Raw genomic sequence first — 18,264 nt, forward strand, 5'->3', positions numbered from 1 at the left:
TTATGTCTCCATGGACAAGGTAATGCCTTGTTACTACCCTCCCTGGCAGTTTCAGGGAACAGAACATAGGCTATGTCCCATGATAGCTCCATTGATTTGGTAACACCTCTCAGGACTATATGAAGGAAAGATGGAGACCAGTTTTGGGACTAGGTGGAAGTTAATGCAAGGTGTAATAACTGTGGTCTAATTGGGGCCAAGAGTTTTTCCTTGTTAAGTCACATGGTCAGGAAAAAGTCCTGGCTTTAGCTCTAATACATGTAACTCATTATCTTCCTCTTACAGGTATGGGAAATTCTGCGGTAATGGAACGGAATTACGCTTTGACTCAGATTTTCGATTAAAACATATATGCCAAACAAAAATAGCATTGATTTCAAAGTTTACCAAACCATACAACTCCATGCACAAGGACTACTTTTAACAATTTAGACAGAATATTTCACAAAAACACATTTACTGGAAGAACTGTGCAGAAGCAAAGTTTGGTAACAGAATTACAGTAAAAATCTTCCTCAGTTTTTTTATGTGACCACGTTTTCCAAAAACTCTGTTAAATATCTGCTTTGGTGTCCGAATAAAGATTCAAAGATGTCTGCAGAAAGAATGGGGTGTCAGCTATGACATGACAACCTGAGTAAGACAATTTTTTGTTTGTTATTGAACTACAGTAGGGGAAGTAGCTTTACATACGGTAACTGACTCAGAGTAACAAAATTACATCATAGGTCCCTGATCTGTACAATACAGAAATGCATAATTAAGGATATGCAATATCCTTCTTTTACAGATTTGGTTATTATTGTAAGACCACATTTGGTTGGTCCGGAACAGACCAAATCTGAAACAATCTTAGACGTCTACATTTCACAAGTTTGGACATTACAGTAGAGCACAGTAGAGCACAGTAGAATACAGAACAGCACAGTAGAGTTCAGTACAGTACAGGAGAGTACAGTAAAGTAGATATGTTCAGTAGGATACAGTACAATACAGTACATTATACTTTACTCAACTCTAGTGTGCTCTACTGTACAGTACTGTAATATAATTTCCTTTACTGTTATGTACTGTACTTGACTGTGCTCTACTGTGCTGTCCGAACTAGTGAAACATAGAGGTCTATGATTGGTTCAGATTTGGTCAGGGTGGATTTTGGCCAGGGCCAGGGCAGATTGAGCAAATTTAAACTGCGTTTCAATGTCCATGGACATCCGATGTCGGTCGGTGCTCAGTGGGTGAGGATGCTTGTCACAGTAACTTCAAAGAGGGTAGATGGTAGGTGTCATGGTAGGTGTCAGTAAGAGCCGGGCGAGGTGAAATTAATTGGAGAGAGAGAGAGAAGAGAGAGAGCGAGAGAAAGTGAGCAGCAGAGAGAAGGAGAGTGAGAGGGAGGAGTTGTCCAGACTGTTTTCACAGTCTTGGTTTAACCACCAGATGACAGAAAGAGAAAAAAATAACAGGTATGAGCTGAAGATAACAGCATGCCAGTGGAAGGGAGAACAGTAGCAGGTGATCCAACTGTGGTTTGTGACTACTATGATTTGCCATTGTAAACAATTCTATTGCAGTAATTCAGTTACCAATTTGGTAACAGAATTAAGAGTTAATCACGTAATAATTTATAAACAAAGTTGATATCAGTAAAAACACTATAACTAATTGGTAGATCTACCTATACTTGTTACTTCTGTGAACTTTCATCATGCTCCCTCCTCATGAGGGAGAGAAATTAGAAAATATCTTAAAGATGTTTGTTTTTGGTAACAGAATTACAAGGCAAAATGAAGGCAGTTATATCGAACTTTTAAAACATTACAAAACATTTCACAACAGATTTCACAACACATTAAGTGTGCCCTCAGGCCACTACTCTAGTACCACATGCCTACAACACAAATCCATGTCTACATGTGTGTGTGTGTGTGTTTGTGTGTGTGTGTGTGTGTGTGTGTGTGTGTGTGTGTGTGTGTGTGTGTGTGTGTGTGTGTGTGTGTGTGTGTGTGTGTGTGTGTGTGTGTGTGTGTGTGTGTGTGTGTGTGTGTGTGTGTGTGTGTGTGTGTGTGTGTATGTGTATAGTGCTTATGTTGTTTGACTATTTGACATGCTCCTATGAACTTCACATGTTGGCGCTCATGGGTCCTTTTACATGGAAATGCCCATATGCAAACAGGCTATAGGCTACAGGTGTGCAATACACCAAAAATAAATATTGGCTATATGACAATAATAAGATCCAATGAAATTGTTGGAAGCATCAAGAATTTTTATTTTTTATATAAGTGTACTTTTTGCTCGGAGCACCTGGTTGCACATTTAGGCATGCAAGTAAATGTGACTGAATGTTGTAGAATAAACATGTACATGGAACAAAACAAACACTTTCAAAGATAGTGATGCCAAACTGGAAATACGTCTTGCCTTATACTCTGACACAAATTAGCATGTTGTCCTTTCTATCTTAATTAAACACAAGCCAACAGGGATGCAAGGTCTTTGGCGGAAAAAACTGCATACCTCAATCAACTACTGTTATAGAAAAAAATACAGCTTACTTTGTGTGTGTTTGTGTGTGTGTGTGTGTGTGTGTGCGTATGTGTGTGTGTGCCTCTGTTGATTGTGACAAGGGTAATTAGCTATCTCTCTCCTCTTTGTGGCGTGAGTGTCCAAATCCTGTTGCGTTTTCAACATCACTTCGATTACAAAAGTGCTTTGATCAAGTTTGAAAAGTAATTTCCTATTATCACCACCTTTATCACCTTCATTTGTACGTCTAAAGTTCGTGTTTTCTTGTTTCTCCTAACATCTTCAAACGTTTAGCTAGACAAAAGTTTAGCTAGAGGTACTTAATGGGGCAATCTGCAGTTGCTACATCCATTTTTGGACTTATAAATTAATGATATGTACCCATTGATTCTATAACTTATAGTTCAACTGTCGTACCCCATCAGAACCCAAAATTAAAGCTTGTTTTACGTCAATGTTTGTAAACAAAGTAAATGTAAACAAACACTATATAGCCTCAAAACTTGGTTAAAACTTTAATTTTAATATCATGGATGGCCACTCCTTGCATCCATAGCTCTGTCTATGAATTTGAGAGTGGTTACATTTCTCCAGCACCATCCCTCAGCTTTCCACCAAAACATGGGCGGGGAGTGCACTTTTTTATTGCTTAAATTACTGATTGACGCGTTAACTGACCCAACTAATATGAATCATATTTTTTCCTCTCTCAGACTCTCCCTGCCCAGGCTTGGTGGAAGAACATCCAGGCTGCCAGCTAAGGTGGGTGGGCTCTGGTTGGATCATACTGCCCTGAGACTGAACCCCTATTTACTGATGGTGAGTAATGATTTCTCTTTCAGACAGAGATTCCAGGGACTGGAAGTGGAATCGAGGGAAGGTGTTTCTCCAACTCGCCCACAACTTCAGAAGTCAGTGTCTCAACTCTCAAGATAATATATCACTGCCAAGTCAGTGGCCACCAAGCAAACCGGGAACATTCCCAGAATATTAGCCAAGATTATCAAGAAATTCAAATTAGGGTTATTTTTAAAATTCAATTTATTTATTTAACTAGGCAAGCCAGTTAAGAACAAATTCTTATTTACAATGACGGCCTACCCCGGCCAAACCCAGACAACCCTAAGCCAATTGTGCACCACCCTCTGGGACTCCCAATCACGGCCAGTTGTGATTCAGCCTGGAATCAAACAAGGGTCTGTAGTGACACCTCTAGCACTGAGATGCAGTGCCATAGACCGCTGCGCCACACGGGAGCTTCTATCTAACATCAGGATGATAACATCCCCCCAAAGTTCAAAGAAGTTTTTTAAATAAAATAAAATAAAAATGAAATATCTTTGGAATGTCTGTAATAACCACCACAGAACATTCCCCAAAAGGTATCATAGGTTTCCAAGTTATGTAATGACACAATGTGTCAGTAATGTATTCCCATCAAAAGTAAGTTGCTTCTGTGAAAGTCCCCAAAACATTCGTTAGGTTGAGCCAAATGCTCTCATAACATAAAAAACTGTCCAGCTGTACTGATGATTATAGAATGTTTGTACCAAAACATTTGGCTGATGTTACAAGAACGTTCCAAGAACACATTTAATCTGTTCTTAAAGGTTCTAAGTCCTAAATAACTGTTGTCTCCATCTTAGGTTAGTTTGGGTTGTGTTGATGTTGCTGATGCTTTGGTAACCCTTTCTGTGATCTGTCTAAGTGTAATGCATTATGAATGGCATTTAAAGTGCCCTTATTTTGGCCCTTAGTGCTAGTCCTACTAAGGATTAATTTAACATATGAAGGCTTATTAAAACAGGCGTGATAAACGCATACTGACTAAATGTATTAATTAAGCTTCACAAACAGGTGACATTATGCATTATAAGGCTAACTACACTGAAATAACTATAAATGCAAAATGTAAAGTGCTGGTCCCATGTTTCATGAGCTGAAAGAAAAGATCCCAGAAATGTTCCATATGCACAAAAAGATTATTTCTCTCAAATGGTGTGCACAAATATGTTAACATCCCTGTTAGTGAGCATTTTACCCTTTGTCAAGATAATCTATCCACCTGACAGGTGTGGCTTATCAACAAGCTGATCAAACAGTATGATCGTTACACAGGTACACCTTGTGCTGGGTACATTTACATTACATTTTAGTCATTTAGCAGACGCTCTTATCCAGAGTGACTTACAGTAGAGTGCATACATTTTATTACATTTTTACATACTGGGACAAGGATATCCCTACCGGCCAAACACTCCCTAACCCGGACGACGCTATGCCAATTGTGCATCGCCCCACGGACCTCCCGGTTGCGACAGAGCCTGGGCGCGAACCCAGCCCAGCCTGGGCGCGAACCCAGAGACTCTGGTGGCGCAGCTAGCACTGCGATGCAGTGCCCTAGACCACTGCGCCACCCGGGAGACTATGGGTACAATAAAAGGCCACTTTAAAATGTGTCGTTTTGTCACACAACACAATGCCACATATGTCTCAAGTTTTTAGGGAGTGTGCAATTGGCATGCTGACTGAAGTAATGTCCACCAGAGCTATTGCCAGAGAATTGAATGTTAATTTCTCTATCATAAGCCGACTCCAACGTCGTTTTAGAGAATTTGGCAGTGTGTCCAACTGGCCTCACAACCTCAGACCATGTGCAACCACTCCAGCCCAGGACCTCCACATCCGGCTTCTACACCTGCGGGATGGTCTGGGGGGGCTGGCTCCCAAGTGGATGGGCCTATGCCCTCCCAAGCCCACCTACAATATAGCTGCACCCCTGCCCAGTCATGTGAAATCCATATATTAGGGCCTAATTAATTGTTTTTATTAACTGATTTCCTCATATGAACTGTTGCATATTGCGTTTATATTTTTGTTCAGTATAAAGGAGCTTATGACTCCTTGTAACAGTCAATAAATATGAATAAGAGCAGATGAATGCACTAATAATAATACATTGCACACAAAGGCTGGATAGGAGTTTAAAAAAAAATTCAGACAAAGACAAAGGTGTCCCTTGTCAGATAATTTTACCAAGGCATCACACTGAGAGCTTTGTGTTGGTGTCAAGAGGTCGAGAAGAGAGGTCATCTAACATCACTCTGATTCTTCTTACACAACCGTCTCAGAACCATAAGTGCCAACCAAGTCTGAGTGTGGGGCCCGGGGTCCCATGCGCCAAGGCCTAGTAATTCAGCCTGTCACAGTGGTTGTAGCCGAGGTTGACAATGCAATCTGGAGCTCTGCAGAACACTTTCATGGATAATAGAATGTGAAACTCCAGTCACAAAATCACATCTGTGGTATTGCTTCCACACCCCATTAGAGTACCATCATAATCCTTCTCAAAATAAGAGACCCATAAGACTGGATGTTTTTGCCCATTCAATGTCTGAAATAATCATGCTTAGTTCTCATGCACATATTGACATTTACATATTTGCCCTGTTTTCTCCAATACCATATTTCACATGTAAATGTATGACAATATGATAAATCGATGCAATTTCAGCAATATCTGGGTGAGATGGGTCTTCTGTGCACAGATGTGCCATGATACACACAAGCCCGTTGGGAGAATGTTATATGGAAGGTTTCCACTTATTCCAACCATAAATCATGCTGTAACTTGATTTGGCAGTGGCAATGACATGGTTGACATATGGGGCTGGATGACTATCCGTGTGCATCATGTTTGATTATGTTAATGGTGTACGTGACACATAGCTATTTTGGCTTGAATGTTGATCATGCTTGGTGACTTAAAATAAAATTATATTTGAATAAGCCTATACACATACCCTAGCCTGGAATTCAAAGATAATTGTTCAGCTTCACTATTGTTTCAAGAAGGATAGGGTTCCTGGTTTACCATATCAATTTATTGAGATGTTGTCAGCTCAATTTCCATTGAAAAGGTTCTGCGTTTGGTAGAATAACTTGAAGGAATATGCTTTTACAACACTGTTCAGTTCAGAAAAAAATGTGGTACCATTTGATAATGTGCACATTGATAAGCAAATTATGAATAATTTCCCGAAAACATTGATTATTGTATTAGTAGGTATTTGTAATACCTCCTCTGTTAATGGTGACTTACTTGCATGATGGTTTGCAGGACTTGACTGACTAATTTCAGTGTCGCAAAATTCTGAATAGTAGGAAGGGGGACATTCGACATCCCCCCAACCCCAATTCATCTCAAATCAAGGACAATAATATCCAGCGAATGAAATCAGACGAGGCAGATTGTCTGTCTCCACTCTCGCTCTGGAGGAGCTTTCTGCGGGGCTTTTGATTGGTTCGTCCTGTGATTGTATGTAAATCGGATCGGGACGCAGCCAGTAGGTGAGGTTGGAGTTGGTGGCTGGTGCCTCAGTGGCACAGGAGACAAGAGAGTGAGGTTAGACCGCTGCTTCTAACGGAGCTGTCCACTCCTCCGGTGGTGCTGTGCTGAAAATCAGGGATTCGCTCTTTATACAAAATGGTTGATGGTATTCGAAAAGGATTTACAGACTACCCGTTTATAAATTTATTCTAAGTTATATTGTGTGGATTTCTAGTTACAAACGGTGGATTTCATCTAATCCATTTGATATATAGTTGTTGTGAACTACAGTTTTTTTTCTAATCTCGTGCGGATTATCCTTCTGGATGGTTTGCGTCTGGACATACAGGTAAAACACAATAGACATGGATATTTCTAGTGTTTCTTCTGCTAAAAACAAATTAAAACTGTGAAATGTGAATATAAATATAAAACATAGCCCACTAAAAGTGCACCATACATAAAAGTGTGTTTCATTTATCATCGAACTGCAATGTAATCGACATCAAGGGCAAATCCCTCCGTAAAACTATTTCCTCATTACCTGAAATCTGTCCTCTTATTTAAATAAAATATTCAAAGAATATATGTATCAGGTTTGGGATTTACTTTACTTACCACAGGTCTTGATAAACTAATCTATGCCGTCTGAACTGTAGGCAATAGGCTACAGTTCAGTTGATGGCAATGAAGTTGCGAGTTAAATCTTCATGGTTTACTCTATGTTAGTGCGCTATAGGCTACTCCGCTACTGTAGCCTGCTATAATTCCGCGAGGGGTAGCCTAGTTCTGAAACAAAGTCAATATTTTGGGGAATGTCAGGGACGCTCCATGCCAGTGCTTCGGGCGTTTAATTTCGCTGCATGGTATTTAGCGTGTTATTTTTTTCTTTAGCACACTAATCCTTGAGTGACACCGTTAGCGGTTGAGGGATTATACTCGAGTTTTATTTTCATCCTCTCTCTCGCTGCGCGTAACTCATTTAGTTATAGGCATAGTCTTGTATGGTGATGGCCATTCATTCTATATGTTTGATTCCCCCCTTTCAATTGTTGTACTGTATCTTAGTCTTTAAGTCCGACTGGATAGTGCTTCTCGGTTTGAATAAACTCTTAAGTATTTCATTGTTTTATTCTAATGACCTCTTTGTTGATTAAATGGGTTGATTGGAGAAAATCTACCCAATGTGTTTTTGGATTGTCTGTCTCTGACAGGCCTATAATGACCCTCTACTTCTCTCTGCCCCTTGCCATCCAAACTAGAAGATAACAGTCATTAGAAACTCATTAGAAACTCCCAGACTATTAATGAAATGGTAGTGCCCTTTGAATTAGGGATGCATAGGCCATCTCCCCAAACTTTCCAGATATATTTCAACCTTCTTTGCCATTTCACTACACAGCTCAACCTCTCATGTCAGGTACCTACATTGCATTTAAAGAAAGCCGGCAGAGCCACATTGATTCAAGTTCATTAGAAGGCTAAGAATATGGAGTTGCATTTAAAGAAAGCCTGCAGAGCCACATTGATTCAAGTTCATTTAGAAGGCTAAGAATATGGAGTTGCATTTAAAGAAAGCCTGCAGAGCCACATTGATTCAAGTTCATTTAGAAGGCTAAGAATATGGAGTTGCATTTAAAGAAAGCCGGCAGAGCCACCTTGATTCAAATTCATTAAAAGGCTATGAATATGGAGAAGATGCTTTTAACAGTCATTCAACCAGTAACACTATTAATATTCAAGCATCGCCCATGCTGTCCACTCACTCTATCGATCAGCTGTTTCTAATTGTGAGCTTCCATTTAATGGGTTTGTGCCAACAGACAGACTCATAAACAGACAGACAGACAGACAGACAGACAGACAGACAGACAGACAGACAGACAGACAGACAGACAGACAGACAGACAGACAGACAGACTCACAGACAGACTCACAGACAGACTCACAGACAGACAGACAGACAGACAGACAGACAGACAGACAGACAGACAGACAGACAGACTCACAGACAGACAGACAGACAGACAGACAGACAGACAGACAGACAGACAGACTCACAGACAGACTCACAGACAGACAGAAACACAGACTCCGGAACCGAGGTCCGGAACCTGCCGGTTTTCTGATAATTAGAATTGCACCCACCTGGTGTAATAATTAATTGCACCCACCTGGTGTACTAGGTCTAAATCAGTCTCTGATTAGAGGGGAATAATGAAAAAACACAATGGAACTGGCTTCTAGGTCCAGAGTTGAGTTTGAGGGCTTTATACTTTTATCAATCAGTTTCTATCAGTGTCTATTGAAGTTGTGGATGGCCTGTAGTGGGATGAATGTTACATGAGTGATGATGAGGCAAGTGACCTATAACAACTCTCTTTACATAAACAGGTATGTAGGTATACAAGCATGCATGATACAACATTTCACACATCCACACACACACACACACACACACACACACACACACACACACACACACACACACACACACACACACACACACACACACACACACACAGAATAGCACCTCATAATCAACACATGTTGATGTAATAATGTTGTTGGAATCCCAAACATAATACATTCCTCAGTAGACAGGCATTGATGAAACCGCAGGAATTAATGTCGGCTCTGCCTCCCGTTACAATGACTTGGCAATTACCCTTGGGACAAAACCAACGCGTGCACATTCGCTACTCAAAGTGGCATATTTCTTTCCCGAAAGGAAATCATCAGGAATCTCAGCCTGTATTTATGAAGCGTCTAGAAGTTCTGATCTAGGATCAGGTCCCCGCAGTTTAATCATTGCTCTCTAAAAAGGCAAAACTGATCCCAGATTAGTACTGCTTTTCTGAGATTTCTGAATTTCACCCCTAGTGATAGTAGTGATGGTAGTGATGGTTGTGATGGTTGTGATGGTAGTGGTGGTAGTGATGGTAGTGATGGTAGTGATGGTTGTGATGGTAGTGGTGGTAGTGTTGGTAGTGATTGTCACGATCGTGTACTGGAGAGACGGACCAAGATGCAGCGGAATAATGATACATCTTCTCTTTTTATTTAAAGAAGATGAACGAACACGACACACTTTAACAAACTATACAAAACAACAAACGACCGTGAAGCTAAATAACGTTGTGCACATACACACACAGGCTACAAACGTTCTACATAGACAATTACCCACATCACATGAAAGCCTATGGCTACCCTAAATATGGCTCCCAATCAGAGACAACAGAAATCAGCTGTCTCTAATTGGGAACTCATTCAGGCAACCATAGACTCTCCTAAACAACTAAACCAACATAGACAACGCTAGACACATGCACTACACACAAACCCATACAATACACCCAACACCCCCTTTACCATATAATCACCCAAAACCGACAAAACACAAACATTCCCCATGTCACACCCTGACCTAACTAAAATAATAAAGAAAACAAAGAATACTAAGGCCAGGGCGTGACATAACCCCCCCCTTAAGGTGCGAACTCCGGGCGCATCATTACACAGTCTAGGGGAGGGTCTGGGTGGGCTTCCATCCACGGTGGCGGCTCCGGCTCTGGTTGTGGTCCCCACGTCACCATAGTCCCTAACCGCCTCCTTAGCTTCCTCCAAATGACCCCCCTCCACATTAACCCCATAGCATTAAGGGGCAGTTCCGGACTAAGGGGCAGCTCCGGACTAAGGGGCAGTACCAGGGTAAGGGGCAGTACCAGGGTAAGGGGCAGTACCAGGGTCAGGGGCAGTACCAGGGTAAGGGGCAGTACCAGGGTAAGGGGCAGTACCAGGGTAAGGGGCAGCACCAGGGTAAGGGGCAGCTCCGGACTGAGGAATGGCAGCTCCGGACTGAGGAATGGCAGCTCCGGACTGAGGGACTGCAGCTCCGGACTGAGGGACGGCCCATGGCTGGCTGGCAGATCTGGCTGCTCATGGCTAACTGACGGATCTGGCTGCTCATGGCTGGCTGACGGATCTGGCTGCTCATGGCTGGCTGACGGATCTGGCTGCTCATGGCTGGCTGACGGATCTGGCTGCTCATGGCTAGCTGACGGATCTGGCTGCTCATGGCTGGCTGACGGATCTGGCTGCTCATGGCTGGCTGACGGATCTGGCTGCTCATGGCTGGCTGACGGATCTGGCTGCTCATGGCTAGCTGACGGATCTGGCTGCTCATGGCTAGCTGACGGATCTGGCTGCTCATGGCTAGCTGACGGATCTGGCTGCTCATGGCTAGCTGACGGATCTGGCTGCTCATGGCTAGCTGACGGATCTGGCTGCTCAAGGCTAGCTGACGGATCTGGCTGCTCATGGCTAGCTGACGGATCTGGCTGCTCATGGCTGGCTGACGGATCTGGCTGCTCATGGCTGGCTGACGGATCTGGCTGCTCATGGCTAGCTGACGGATCTGGCTGCTCATGGCTAGCTGACGGATCTGGCTGCTCATGGCTAGCTGACGGATCTGGCTGCTCATGGCTAGCTGACGGATCTGGCTGCTCATGGCTAGCTGACGGATCTGGCTGCTCATGGCTAGCTGACGGATCTGGCTGCTCATGGCTAGCTGACGGATCTGGCTGCTCATGGCTAGCTGACGGATCTGGCTGCTCATGGCTAGCTGACGGATCTGGCTGCTCAAGGCTAGCTGACGGAGCTGGCTGCTCATGGCTAGCTGACAGATCTGGCTGCTCATGGCTGGCTGACTGATCTGGCAGATCCTGTCTGATTGGCGGCTCTGGCAGATCCTGTCTGGTTGGCGGCTCTGGCAGATCCTGTCTGGTTGGCGGCTCTGGCAGATCCTGTCTGGTTGGCGGCTCTGGCAGATCCTGTCTGGTTGGCGGCTCTGGCAGATCCTGTCTGGTTGGCGGCTCTGGCAGATCCTGTCTGGTTGGCGGCTCTGGCAGATCCTGTCTGGTTGGCGGCTCTGGCAGATCCTGTCTGGTTGGCGGCTCTGGCAGATCCTGTCTGACGGACGGCTCTAGCGGCTCCTGTCTGGCTGGCGGCTCTAGCGGCTCCTGTCTGGCGGACGGCTCAGTAGGCTCATGGCAGACGGGCGGCTCTGCAGGCTCATGGCAGACGGGCGGCTTTGCAGGCTCATTGCAGACGGATGGCTCAGATGGCGCTGGGGAGACGGATGGCTCAGATGGCGCTGGGGAGACGGATGGCTCAGATGGCGCTGGGGAGACGGATGGCTCAGATGGCGCTGGGGAGACGGATGGCTCAGATGGCGCTGGGGAGACGGATGGCTCAGATGGCGCTTGGCAGACGGATGGCTCAGATGGCGCTGGGGAGACGGATGGCTCAGATGGCGCTGGGGAGACGGATGGCTCAGATGGCGCTTGGCAGACGGGCAGTTCAGGCATCGCTGTGCAGACGGCAGACTCCTGCCGGCTGAGGCGCACTGTAGGCCTGGTGCGTGGTGCCGGGACTGGTGGCACCGGGCTGGGGACACGCATCTCAGGGCTAGTGCGGGGAGAAGGAACAGGGCATACTGGACCCTGGAGACGCACATTAGGCCTAGTGCGTGGTGCCGGCACTGGTGGTATCGGGCTGGGAACACGCTTCTCAGGGCTAGTGCGGGGAGAAGGAACAGTGCGTACAGGACTCTGGAGACACACAGAAGGCTTGGTGCGTGGTGTAGGCACTGGTGGTAATGTGCTGGAGACACGCACCACAGGGCTAGTACGTGGAGGAACAGTAACAGGACGCACAGGACTCTGGAGACACACAGGAGGCTTTGTGCGTGCTGTAGGCACTGTCTTAACCAGACGGCTAGCACGCACCTCAGGACGAGTATGGAGAGCTGTTCCCGGTGACATTAACTCACCAACACGCTCATTCGGACGGATGCCGTGGCTCATGCACCAAACCAGTACATCCCTCATAACTCTCTCCTCCAATTTCTCCATTAATTCCTTTACTGTCTCTGCGTCGCTCACTTCCAAATCCGCCCTCACCGGCTCCTTACGGTAAGCAGGAGGAGTTGGCTCACGTCTCCCGACTGACCCAACTAAACTACCCGAGAGCCCTCCCCCAAGAAATTTTTGGGTTTGACTTACGGGGTTCCAGCCTTGTTTCCGTGCTGCCTCCTCATATCGCCGCCTCTCTGCTTTCGCTGCATCCAGCTCAGCTTTGGGACGGCGATATTCTCCCGGCTGTGCCCATGGATCTTCTCCATCCAATATTTCCTCCCAACTCCAATAATCCTGTGTAGCAGGCCACTGCTCCAATTCACGCTGCTTGATCCTTTGGTGGGTAATTCTGTCACGATCGTGTACTGGAGAGACGGACCAAGATGCAGCGGAATAATGATACATCTTCTCTTTTTATTTAAAGAAGATGAACGAACACGACACACTTTAACAAACTATACAAAACAACAAACGACCGTGAAGCTAAATAACGTTGTGCACATACACACACAGGCTACAAACGTTCTACATAGACAATTACCCACATCACATGAAAGCCTATGGCTACCCTAAATATGGCTCCCAATCAGAGACAACAGAAATCAGCTGTCTCTAATTGGGAACTCATTCAGGCAACCATAGACTCTCCTAAACAACTAAACCAACATAGACAACGCTAGACACATGCACTACACACAAACCCATACAATACACCCAACACCCCCTTTACCATATAATCACCCAAAACCGACAAAACACAAACATTCCCCATGTCACACCCTGACCTAACTAAAATAATAAAGAAAACAAAGAATACTAAGGCCAGGGCGTGACAGTGATGGTAGTGATGGTTGTGGTGGTAGTGTTGGTAGGGATGGTTGTGATGGTAGTGGTGGTAGGGATGGTAGGGATGGTAGTGATGGTTGTGGTGGTAGTGTTGGTATGGATGGTAGTGATGGTTGTGATGGTAGTGGTGGTAGTGGTGGTAGGGATGGTAGGGATGGTAGTGATGGTTGTGATGGTAGTGGTGGTAGTGTTGGTACGGATGGTAGTGATGGTTGTGGTGGTAGTGTTGGTAGGGATGGTAGTGATGGTTGTAATGGTAGTGGTGGTAGTGATGGTAGTGATGGTTGTGATGGTAGTGGTGGTAGGGATGGTAGGGATGGTAGTGATGGTTGTGATGGTAGTGGTGGTAGTGTTGGTACGGATGGTAGTGATGGTTGTGGTGGTAGGGATGGTAGGGATGGTAGTGATGGTTGTGATGGTAGTGGTGGTAGTGATGGTTGTGATGGTGGTGGTGGTAGGGATGGTAGGGATGGTAGTGATGGTTGTGATGGTAGTGGTGGTAGTGTTGGTACGGATGGTAGTGATGGTTGTGATGGTAGTGGTGGTAGGGATGGTAGTGATGGTTGTGATGGTAGTGGTGGTACGGATGGTAGTGATGGTTGTGATGGTAGTGGTGGTAGGGATGGTAGGGATGGTAGGGATGGTAGTGGTGGTAGGGATGGTAGGGATGGTAGTGATGGTTGTGATGGTAGTGATGGTTGTGATGGTTGTGATGGTAGTGGTGGTAGTGATGGTACTGATGGTAGTGGTGGTTGTGATGGTAGTGGTGGTTGTGTTGGTAGGGATGGTTGTGATGGTAGGGATGGTAAGGATGGTAGTGATGGTTGTGATGGTAGTGGTGGTAGTGTTGGTACGGATGGTAGTGATGGTTGTGATTGTAGTGGTGGTAGGGATGGTAGGGATGGTAGTGATGGTTGTGATGGTAGTGGTGGTAGTGTTGGTATGGATGGTAGTGATGGTTGTGATGGTAGTGGTGGTAGGGATGGTACGGATGGTAGGGATGGTAGGGATGGTAGGGATGGTAGGGATGGTAGTAATGGTTGTGATGGTAGTGATGGTAGTGATGGTAGTGGTGGTAGTGATGGTAGGGATGGTAGTGATGGTAGTGATGGTTGTGATGGTAGTGGTGGTAGTGTTGGTACGGATGGTAGTGGTGGTAGTGATAGTAGTGATGGTGGTGATGGTTGTGATGGTAGTGGTGGTAGTGTTGGTAGGGATGGTAGTGATGGTTGTGATGGTAGTGGTGGTAGTGGTGGTAGGGATGGTAGGGATGGTAGTGATGGTTGTGATGCTAGTGGTGGTAGTGTTGGTACGGATGGTAGTGATGGTTGTGGTGGTAGTGTTGGTAGGGATGGTTGTGATGGTAGTGGTGGTAGTGATGGTAGTGATGGTAGTGATGGTTGTGATGGTGGTGGTGGTAGGGATGGTAGGGATGGTAGTGATGGTTGTGATGGTAGTGGTGGTAGTGTTGGTACGGATGGTAGTGATGGTTGTGATGGTAGTGGTGGTAGGGATGGTTGTGATGGTAGTGGTGGTAGTGATGGTTGTGATGGTTGTGATGGTTGTGGTGGTAGGGATGGTACGGATGGTAGGGATGGTAGGGATGGTAGTGGTGGTAGGGATGGTAGGGATGGTAGTGATGGTTGTGATGGTTGTGATGGTTGTGATGGTAGTGGTGGTAGTGATGGTAGTGATGGTAGTGATGGTTGTGATGGTAGTGGTGGTAGTGTTGGTACGGATGGTAGTGATGGTTGTGATGGTAGTGGTGGTAGTGTTGGTAGGGATGGTAGTGATGGTTGTGATGGTAGTGGTGGTAGTGGTGGTAGGGATGGTAGGGATGGTAGTGATGGTTGTGATGCTAGTGGTGGTAGTGTTGGTACGGATGGTAGTGATGGTTGTGGTGGTAGTGTTGGTAGGGATGGTAGTGATGGTTGTGATGGTAGTGGTGGTAGTGATGGTAGTGATGGTAGTGATGGTTGTGATGGTGGTGGTGGTAGGGATGGTAGGGATGGTAGTGATGGTTGTGATGGTAGTGGTGGTAGTGTTGGTACGGATGGTAGTGATGGTTGTGATGGTAGTGGTGGTAGGGATGGTTGTGATGGTAGTGGTGGTAGTGATGGTAGTGATGGTTGTGATGGTTGTGATGGTAGTGGTGGTAGGGATGGTACGGATGGTAGGGATGGTAGGGATGGTAGTGGTGGTAGGGATGGTAGGGATGGTAGTGATGGTTGTGATGGTTGTGATGGTTGTGATGGTAGTGGTGGTAGTGATGGTAGTGATGGTAGTGATGGTTGTGATGGTAGTGGTGGTAGTGTTGGTACGGATGGTAGTGATGGTTGTGATGGTAGTGGTGGTAGGGATGGTAGGGATGGTAGTGATGGTTGTGCTGGTAGTGGTGGTAGTGTTGGTATGGATGGTAGTGATGGTTGTGATGGTAGTGGTGGTAGGGATGGTACGGATGGTAGGGATGGTAGGGATGGTAGGGATGGTAGTAATGGTTGTGATGGTAGTGATGGTTGTGATGGTAGTGGTGGTAGGGATGGTAGGGATGGTAGTGATGGTTGTGATGGTAGTGGTGGTAGTGTTGGTATGGATGGTAGTGATGGTTGTGATGGTAGTGGTGGTAGGGATGGTACGGATGGTAGGGATGGTAGGGATGGTAGGGATGGTAGTAATGGTTGTGATGGTAGTGATGGTTGTGATGGTAGTGGTGGTAGTGATGGTAGGGATGGTAGTGATGGTAGTGATGGTTGTGATGGTAGTGGTGGTAGTGTTGGTACGGATGGTAGTGCTGGTAGGGATGGTTGTGATGGTTGTGATGGGAGTGTTGGTATGGATGGTAGTGGTGGTAGTGATGGTAGGGATGGTATTGCTGGTAGGGATGGTAGGGATGGTAGTGATGGTTGTGATGGTAGTGGTGGTAGTGTTGGTACGGATGGTAGTGCTGGTAGGGATGGTAGGGATGGTAGTGATGGTTGTGATGGTAGTTGTGGTAGTGATGGTAGGGATGGTAGTGTTGGTAGTGATGGTTGTGATGGTAGTGGTGGTAGTGTTGGTACGGATGGTAGTGGTGGTAGTGATGGTAGGGATGGTATTGCTGGTAGGGATGGTAGGGATGGTTGTGATGGTTGTGATGGTAGTGTTGGTATGGATGGTAGTGATGGTAGGGATGGTATTGCTGGTAGGGATGGTAGGGATGGTAGTGATGGTTGTGATGGTAGTGGTGGTAGTGTTGGTACGGATGGTAGTGCTGGTAGGGATGGTTGTGATGGTTGTGATGGTAGTGTTGGTATGGATGGTAGTGGTGGTAGTGATGGTAGGGATGGTATTGCTGGTAGGGATGGTAGGGATGGTAGTGATGGTTGTGATGGTAGTGGTGGTAGTGTTGGTACGGATGGTAGTGGTGGTAGGGATGGTAGGGATGGTAGTGATGGTTGTGATGGTAGTGGTGGTAGTGTTGGTACGGATGGTAGTGATGGTTGTGGTGGTAGTGTTGGTAGGGATGGTAGTGATGGTTGTAATGGTAGTGGTGGTAGTGATGGTAGTGATGGTTGTGATGGTAGTGGTGGTAGGGATGGTAGGGATGGTAGTGATGGTTGTGATGGTAGTGGTGGTAGTGTTGGTACGGATGGTAGTGATGGTTGTGGTGGTAGGGATGGTAGGGATGGTAGTGATGGTTGTGATGGTAGTGGTGGTAGTGATGGTTGTGATGGTGGTGGTGGTAGGGATGGTAGGGATGGTAGTGATGGTTGTGATGGTAGTGGTGGTAGTGTTGGTACGGATGGTAGTGATGGTTGTGATGGTAGTGGTGGTAGGGATGGTAGTGATGGTTGTGATGGTAGTGGTGGTACGGATGGTAGTGATGGTTGTGATGGTAGTGGTGGTAGGGATGGTAGGGATGGTAGGGATGGTAGTGGTGGTAGGGATGGTAGGGATGGTAGTGATGGTTGTGATGGTAGTGATGGTTGTGATGGTTGTGATGGTAGTGGTGGTAGTGATGGTACTGATGGTAGTGGTGGTTGTGATGGTAGTGGTGGTTGTGTTGGTAGGGATGGTTGTGATGGTAGGGATGGTAAGGATGGTAGTGATGGTTGTGATGGTAGTGGTGGTAGTGTTGGTACGGATGGTAGTGATGGTTGTGATTGTAGTGGTGGTAGGGATGGTAGGGATGGTAGTGATGGTTGTGATGGTAGTGGTGGTAGTGTTGGTATGGATGGTAGTGATGGTTGTGATGGTAGTGGTGGTAGGGATGGTACGGATGGTAGGGATGGTAGGGATGGTAGGGATGGTAGGGATGGTAGTAATGGTTGTGATGGTAGTGATGGTAGTGATGGTAGTGGTGGTAGTGATGGTAGGGATGGTAGTGATGGTAGTGATGGTTGTGATGGTAGTGGTGGTAGTGTTGGTACGGATGGTAGTGGTGGTAGTGATAGTAGTGATGGTGGTGATGGTTGTGATGGTAGTGGTGGTAGTGTTGGTAGGGATGGTAGTGATGGTTGTGATGGTAGTGGTGGTAGTGGTGGTAGGGATGGTAGGGATGGTAGTGATGGTTGTGATGCTAGTGGTGGTAGTGTTGGTACGGATGGTAGTGATGGTTGTGGTGGTAGTGTTGGTAGGGATGGTTGTGATGGTAGTGGTGGT

At 45.9% G+C, this 18,264-nt stretch overlaps 1 protein-coding gene across 2 annotated transcripts in view; it reads left to right on the forward strand.

The window, feature by feature from the left end:
- Positions 1–6,731: 6,731 nt before the first annotated feature.
- Positions 6,732–18,264, forward strand: part of LOC129858247 (follistatin-related protein 5-like) — a 225,506-nt gene continuing 213,973 nt past the window's right edge. The window contains exon 1 of one of the 2 annotated variants that reach the window (XM_055927333.1): positions 6,732–7,205. In XM_055927333.1, coding sequence (XP_055783308.1) covers positions 7,183–7,205 — 23 coding nt within the window. In that variant the 5' untranslated portion in view covers positions 6,732–7,182. The remainder of the gene's footprint in view (positions 7,206–18,264) is intronic. The other variant, XM_055927334.1, reaches the window with a different exon arrangement.

This window comes from Salvelinus fontinalis, chromosome 6 (genome assembly GCF_029448725.1).
Source record: "Salvelinus fontinalis isolate EN_2023a chromosome 6, ASM2944872v1, whole genome shotgun sequence".
In the NCBI taxonomy this organism is placed as follows: domain Eukaryota; kingdom Metazoa; phylum Chordata; class Actinopteri; order Salmoniformes; family Salmonidae; genus Salvelinus; species Salvelinus fontinalis.